The sequence below is a fragment of the Sus scrofa genome, chromosome 8 (genome assembly GCF_000003025.6).
Source record: "Sus scrofa isolate TJ Tabasco breed Duroc chromosome 8, Sscrofa11.1, whole genome shotgun sequence".
NCBI lineage: Eukaryota > Metazoa > Chordata > Mammalia > Artiodactyla > Suidae > Sus > Sus scrofa.
The window spans coordinates 68,359,220-68,367,535 of record NC_010450.4 but is presented as its reverse complement, the minus strand read 5'-3'; the positions used below and the strand labels follow the sequence as shown (position 1 = coordinate 68,367,535).

At 39.4% G+C, this 8,316-nt stretch overlaps 1 protein-coding gene across 1 annotated transcript in view; it reads left to right on the top strand.

Annotated features, from left to right (window-relative positions):
• GC (GC, vitamin D binding protein) overlaps positions 7,274-8,316 on the top strand; it is a 33,970-nt gene continuing 32,927 nt past the window's right edge. The window contains exon 1 of the mRNA XM_003356971.4: positions 7,274-7,518. Within this exon, the coding sequence (XP_003357019.1) occupies positions 7,461-7,518 (58 nt within the window). The 5' untranslated portion in view covers positions 7,274-7,460. The remainder of the gene's footprint in view (positions 7,519-8,316) is intronic.

The following is an 8,316-nucleotide window of genomic DNA, read 5'->3' as shown; positions in this document are numbered from 1 at the left end:
ATTCACAGTGGTGACTGGAATTCCTTATGTCATCAGAGAAGAGTAGAGGCAGAAAGATGTAGCTGTTTGTCTAAGATTATTGATGAAATCTCATAGAAAACTTATTTCAGAATTCCGTTTTTTCTTTGTCTTTCAAAGCAGAATATAAACTTGTTTCTCCAGTCAGAACAAATACTTCTCTTAAATATCTATGGTTTTCTTTAATGATTTATTTCTTTACAAAAGTGTTCTTGGGAAATTGATTATTTGCCAGTTTACCAAGTGAGATTTCCTAACTACTGCAGTCTTGGTAGGCAGAGCCATAATAGGAATCAATTTTCTCTAATTCTGGCCTAAATTTTCCTGTTAAAACAGGTGAAGCCATTTTTGCTTAAACCATTTACATTTGTGAGATTGTCTAACTTCTGCACGCTGTTGAATCTCTGCCATAGCCCCTTTGTTTTAAATACAAAGGAATTATGTTGGGAGATATGTTTCTACAATCTTTTCTTAGCCTCTCTGTTTCTATTTTCTATGCTGAAAACTTCATCTTGTCCTGCTTTACCTTTACCCTATATTCCTGCTTGAAAAACAGTCACAGTGCTAGTAAATAACTTACGCTTAAGAACAAAGACCAAAAGGCATAAGTTATTCATGTGATCAGCTAAATGAGGACGTAATGCTTTGGTCTGTGTATGCTGGACCTGTGCAGATTGGCAAGCTGTTTGCACAGCATGATATGTCCTGTTAAGAATAAGAGCAAGATGAGCCTCATGGCCCCAAAGGGTTTATGCGGGGTCTAGCAGGATATGCATCAGCAAGGAGAAGGACGTGCAAACCTAGGCGTGCTGGGTTGCCACAGATAGGCATACAGTCTGCAGAAGCACAATGGTGATTCTCTAGATGTTATGTTTAGACAGCTGCTGCCAGGCTTCCTCAATGCTAATGATTGTTAAATGCCTAAAGGTCAGAGTAAAAGTGCGACCAGCTACCAGCTATGTGACTTTAAAAAAAAAAATTTTAAACCTGTATCCTGCACCTACAGCCCCATCCTCACTTGACGTAATACTAAAGAACACAATAAAACTGTGGTTTCTTGAGGTGGCGCTCTTGGTCCCTGAGACCTTGAGTCAGGATAAATGACCTTTGATCAGGATAAATGTATCTGTGTCTTATTTTATGTTAACCTTTTCTTAAGTTTCATAGAGCCTGTTCTTCAGCCCTCAACTTCTGAGATGGTCTCGGCAGAATTATTCACAGATTTGCATAAAAATCCAAGTACAATTTATGAATGCATTGGCTTGTTCATCAACAAAGCGATTTTTTTCTTTCAAATTTTACCTGGATTTCAACGAGCAAAAACAAATTATACACTTCTAGTCTTTAATTTTAAAAGCAGAGTTGACAAACTTACTAGATACTTAAATTCCTCCATTAAACTGATTATTAGTCAGGATTTACCATGTTGAATTTCTGTGCTATCTGTTGGGAATGCCTAGATTAATGAGTTTTAGAGTCACAGAGACTATGGGAGGGCAGATCCCAGAAAGGAAGACTAGGGTAGCCTGAAAATTCTGGTCTCTCCTACAGTCCAGGGCAGTAAGTAATATATATTGATATATTTCTTACATCCTGGGGGATTGGCTCCATGATCCCTACAGATACAAAAATCCAAGGATGCTGAAGTCTCATATAAAATGGTGTGTCATTTGCATATAAGCTACACACATCCTCTGGTACACTTTAAATCATCTCTAGGTTACTTATGATAGCTAATGCAATGTAAAGGCTATGGAAATAGCTGTAAATACAACATAATGCTATGTCAATAGCTGCCACACACAGCAAATTCAAGTTGTACTCTTTGGAGCTGTCTGGAATTTTTAAAATATTTTCAACCAATTTTTAAAATATTTCCAAGAATATAGAACCCACAGCTATAGAGAATCAACTGTTATGTTTGGGTGTCTAGTCAAAATTCTTCCTAATACATCTTCCCCCAAACGGTCTTCTCTAGGGTGTTCTATTCCAGAAAATGCTTGCTTCATCCAAAAACCTGGGGAGTCACCTCTGACTCCTTCTCCCTCCCAATATCAGGTCAGTTACCATCCCAAGCTTCTGTGGTCTGAGTCTCTTCATCCCATTGCCAGTACCACAGGCTCAGCTGCTCTCACTCCTTGCTTGTACTTCAAAGCAGCCTTCAAACCAGTCTCCCTAAATCTACTTTTACTGCCTCCTCCCCTGCTACCTTCCACACACTTGCCACTCAGCACAGTCATTGTTTTTATCATCAGCCTTCCTAGCTGGATTAGAAGGTCTTTTAAGGACTGTCAAGGTCTGCATGCCCTTATACCACCCACTATTTGCACCATAGCTGGCAGCCAGTGGTGTCAAATATATGTTGAAAGCCTTTGTCTATTGCAGGGCCAGAGCAGGCACGAAAAACAGCCTGAGACCTTGAGTCCCCCAGTTCCCAACTTTGAACAGGATAAATGTCTCTGTGTCTTGTTTTATGTTAACCTTTTCTTAAGTTTCACAGAGCCTGTTCTTCAGCGCTCAACTTCTGAGATGGTCTTGGCAGAATTATTCACAGATTTGCATAAAAATCCAAGTACAATTTGGAGTGTGAACAAAGACCTTTGGAGGCCAGCAGCAGTCTGTTCGATGAACCACAAACAGCTCAGCTGTACTAAATGTGAATCTGCAAGGCACAGTATTTTACAGAGGTAGGTAGGATGAAATCAAGAACTTTTAACACAGGCATTGAACTGAAGGGTTTTAGGTGGGGAGATAATAACAGTCCTATTTGCATTTTATGTAAATAATGACAGCCACATAGGGAGGATTGGTCTACAAGCACATTAGTTAGGATGCTTTTAATTGCAAACAAATGCAGCTTAAATAAGTTTAAATAAAAAGGGAGATTTAATAGGCTATTGGAATTTCCCATGGGAGTAAACAAAAGCAAAGTGGTTGGCGTATGAGAGCGCCCTACCATCTAGACGTCCTTGTGGCCATGGCTGCAATCAACTTTAAGGATACCACTTTATGCTACTCACACCCATTTCATCAGGTCATTTATCAGGGAAAGATACTGATAATGCATTTTATTAGTATAAAGAGATAAATACAATTTAAAAAAACCCACACTCTGGCAAATGACTTTAATTTGAAAAAGGTCATTTCTACTGGAAGAGTTTTAAGCAGCATATAAAAGTGTAAAAATGCTAAAGATACTCCTTTGGTAACAAGTATAAGATTTAAGTTACTGAAAGAACAGACTGTGATAGTGAAATAACTAAAGATGGGCTTTGTCTCCCAATTTTGCCTAGAACTAGCCTTGTCTAGAGAAAAACGTACATTTCTTCTAAAGCCAATAGCAAGATAAGAGGTGGGAGATTACTTCAAGTAAGATTTTTAACTGGTTTATATATGAATTTCATGTGTACAATAATTTATTTCAACTTCTGTATGTGCTATTTGATTCTTCAACGGGCAAAATAAGTCCTGTGATGTTTTAATATGTAATTCTTTTAAAATATCTATTATAAATTTCTGACTTGCTAAAAGTGCTGCTGTAACAGCTTCAGAAGATTTCACCTGGTTTTTTTAACCTTCCCCCCCATCTGATTTAGTAGTCATGGCAACCTGAGACATCTCATTTAAGCCCATTTTTTTCCAGTAAAATCATTCTAAGCAATCAACATTTGAAAGAATTGTTAAGTTCCCATTGTGGCTCAGAGGGTTAAGAACCCAACATAGTGTCCACGAGGATGTGGGTTTGATTCCTGGCCCCCGCACAGTGGGTTAAGAATCTGATGTTGCTGCAAGCTGCAGCATAGGTTGCAGACACAGCTTTGATCCAGTGTTGCTGTGGCACAGGCCGGCAGCTGCAGCCCCAGCTCCAATTCAACCCCTTGCCTGGGAATTTCCATATGGTGCAGATGTAACCATAAAAAGAAAAAAAGAAAAAAGAAAGAACTGAGGGGGGTTGCATAAATAAGACTGAGAAAAATTTCATGCATTTAGCTATTAGCAGTGTCAATTTTCAGTCAGAAAAAAATTCAGCCAAGAGAATGCATTTGGCAGCTTGTGTATGGATTTCTCAAGAGGATACCTAAAGGAGATGTTGCAACTCTTGCTACATGTAGTTTATCATTAAACAGAAGTGGGAGATGTTATTGCAAAACTAGAGATAAAGTTTTAACTTTAAAAAAATCAAAGAACAGGCTGATCTTAAACTCTGGAGCAAAATAAATGGAAAACAATCCAATGTATCTTTGAATGAATTAATCAGAAGATAAAATATTAATTAAAAAACTATAAAAATGCATATATTATATCACCTTAAAAATGGAAACTATACGAGTTGCCTTTGGCTCAGCAGTAGCAAACCCAATGAGTATCCATGAGGACATGGGTGCAATCCCTGGCCTTGCTCAGTGGGTTAAGGACTCGGCATCACCATGAGCTATGGGGTAGGTTGTAGACACAGCTCGGATCCAGTGTTGCTGTTGCTATGACATAGGCCAGCAGTTGTAGCTCTGATTGGAACACTAGCCTGGGAATGTCCATATGCCACAGGTACAGCCCTAAAAAGCAAAAAAGAAAAAAGAAAAAGCAAAAAAGAAAAAAGAAAAACAGTTAACTATAATGTGTTAATAATTATTCAGTTATTCTGAATTCTGGGTTTGCTATTTTTAAGTGTTTTGGCACTTGTTTAGAGTTTTATTTCCAGACAGTTTCTAGTAAAACTAAAACATTTTTATTTATTTTTTTATCTTTTTGCTATTTCTTTGGGCCGCTCCCTCGGCATATGGAGATTCCCAGGCTAGGGGTCGAATCAGAGCTGTAGCCACCGGCCTACGCAAAAGCCACAGCAACGCGGGATCCGAGCCGTGTCTGCAATCTACACCACAGCTCACCGCAACGCCGGATCGTTGCAACGGCAGGGACCGAACCCGCAACCTCATGGTTCCTAATCGGAGTCGTTAACCACTGCGCCACAGCAGGAACTCCCTAAGACACATTTTTAAATTAACTTGTAAAGGCAGCAGTTTAACTAAAGAACTTTAGAAGACTTGCAGCAGGCAGGATAGCATATAGTTGGTCCTTAAGCAATAAGACTATTTTCCCGTATTGTCTCTAGCACTATTGGGAATGTCTTCTATTCTCCTTTACCATATGGATTTCATTGGCCTTACAGCAATCTCTCTGCTTGAATCATACTTAGTTATCCTTTTCCAACTAGCTGGAGTCTAGCTTCTGAATTTAACATTCAACTATTTTCAATATAGACTGGGAATCCAACTAAAAATGTAGCTGCTTAGTGCAATTTGATATTTTGATGGAATCTTCCCATGCAGTTAGTCCTTAGCTAAACCAAAATCAAAACTCTAGGTCTCTTATCTATCATGGTCCTAGACCCAAGATATATGGCCGGTTTCAAGGTTTTCCACTGAGTTCCAGACCTTGTTAGTTTCAGTCACCTTCTCATATCTTATAAATTTGGAGAGCCAGTGACAAGAGTGGGCAAGAACTATAATAAGAGCAGGAGTTAAGATTAATGCATAGTAGTTACCTTTGTAGCACAGCGGAAATGAATCTGACTAGGAACCATGAAGTCGTGGGTTCAATCCCTGGCCTGGTTCGGTGGGTTAAGGATCTGGCATTGCTGTGAGCTATGGTGTAGATTGCAGGTGTGACTCAGATCCGGCATTGCTGTGGCTGTGTTGCAGGCCAGCAGCTGTAGCTCCTATTTAACCCCTAGCCTGGGAACCTCCATATGCCACCAGGGCACCCCCCCCCAAAAAAAAGATTGATGGATGCTACCATGTGTTTGATGTTATGGCAGACCCTGCACACTCTCTTGGTTTAGCTCACAACCTTGTGACAAAGGTACTGAGAGTTATCTCCAAAGGCTGAGTGAGACAGAATGAGTTCCCCAGGTGACACAGCCAATAAGAGCCTAGTAGGAATTTGATTCTAGAGCTTGTGTACCCACCCGATCCTTATCTGACCCCGTTTCCTAAAAAGGGACTAAAAAAAAAAGTTTCCTAAAAAGGGACTGACCTGATTCCAATGATGGGATGAACAGTGAATCACTGGGGCTTAGTTCCTTCTTAAAGTGAAGATGTTGGATTTTGCATTCTACAAGACCACCTGTGAGCTGTCAAGTTATATTACCCTAAAATGTACTACCTGTATAGTATGAGTAAAAAGAACTTTAAATTAGTTGGAGAGCGTCCAAGATTTGCCACTAACTTTTGTGATTTGGGTCAAGTCATTTAACTTCTCCAGTTACTACTTACCTGACTTCAAGGCTTCTTTCTCTCTCCTTTAAAAAAAAAAAAAAAAAAGCGGGGCGGCGGGGGGGGGCGCGGCCTGCACCAGCAGCATATGGAAATTCCCAAACAGGGGTCGAATTGGAGCTGCAGCTGCTGGACTGCACCACAGCAACACCATATCTGAGCCACATCTGAGACCTATAATGCGGTTCACAGCAATGCCGGATCTTTAACCCACTGACCATGGCCAGGGATTGAACCTGCATCCTCATGGATATTAGTTGGGCTCATCACCATTAAGTCACAGTGGGAACTCCCAAGGGTTTTTTTTGTTTTGTTTTGTTTTTGTCTTTTTGCCATTTCTTGGGCTGCTCCCACAGCATATGGAGGTTCCCAGGCTAGGGGTTGAATCGGAGCTGCCTACGCAAGAGCCACAGCAACGCGGGATCCGAGCCGCGTCTGCAGTCTACACCACAGCTCAGGGCAACGCCGGATCGTTAACCCGATGAGCAAGGCCAGGGATCGAACCCACAACCTCATGGTTCCTAGTCGGATTCGTTAACCACTGCGCCACGACGGGAACTCCCCAAAGGTTGTTTCTAATACATATGTCAGCACTTGAGAAATGCATGTGTGTAATATGGCATATAAAGTACTATCTCATCATCAATAAAATTTGTAACATTAAAATTATGAATTTGAGTAATTGTGATAAATTGGCTATTAAACATCTAGTCTTCAATATTTTAAGATGAACCATATTTGTAGTAGGTTTAAACAAAGAGGAAGACCTCCAAATTTCCATTTATACACTTGAGAAGGATAAGCAATGTCCAAAGAGGACACAAAGAAGGAAAGAAATGTGCCCACTAATATTAAAGCTTTAGAAAAACAGCAGCAGTAGGGGGAAAAGAAATCTACATATACTCTGACTCTTTTGCAGTTCAGCAAAGTTAATGATTAAAATCACTTAGATTTTTCCACTACATCCCCCAGGTTGTCTGTTTGCCTTGATTGATGACATTTTATCTCTTGTGGGCCAAGGATGACCACCCTTGCTTCCGTGTAGAGATTAATAATTTATTAGTTCATAGTCAGGAATCTTAGTAAAGGGAATTGGTTACTTTGGGCTGCCATTTTTTACTCTGTAATCTACAGGAGACAGGGGGTACTGCAGGACTTGCCAGCAGAAAAATGAAGAGGATTCTGATTTTCCTGCTTGCTGTAGCATTTGTGCATGCTTTAGAAAGAGGTAAGACTTCCAGCGCTGTGACCATCTATAAGAACTCACTCATCTAATTTTATAACCATTTTAAAAAAATTATACACAAGGTAAAAAACAATTGGTGAATATGTTGGAGAGAGGAAGAAGACTCAAAGGGGGTTCACCTAGCTCAAATGTGACGTATACTATTCAAATAGAATAGCCAAGAAATCAAGATAAGAATCTCATTAAAGAAAAAAAATATATAATTTGTTACTTATCCTTCCCTGCTTTCTTGATAACCAATATCTGAAAGAATACATCACGATTAGAACTTATTTGATAAAAGGGAATGGAAATGGGGGCTGTGGTCCATCACTGAGCATTCTTTCAGACTTCAAATATTTATTGCCATTAAGAACACAACACACCATGTCAGTGATGCATAAAGTCAACTGAGATTTCTTTGATCTTCAAGGAATTCTCTGTATGTAATATTTGAAAATGCATTACAGTTTCTAAAATACCTCACATAAAAGAATTTGATAGCTATGAAACATGACCATATTTGAGCTCTATTTTTCATTAATGTTACTAATCAAATGGTATCTTCATCTATGAGTAATACGTAGCTTTATGGAAAGTTCCCAAGCTGCAAAATTCACAATAAGGTTCCATTTACTTTCTGGCTTATTTTTTAATGCTTATAAAAGGAAGCTGCATTCATCTTGCTTTGAAAATTTTAGTTTCATGTAGGGCTGCCAGTTAACAGCCTTACTTAAGTCATACATCAGTATTCATATTAATAACCTTTAACCAGTGGAATAAAATGTGTGTATCCCAAGA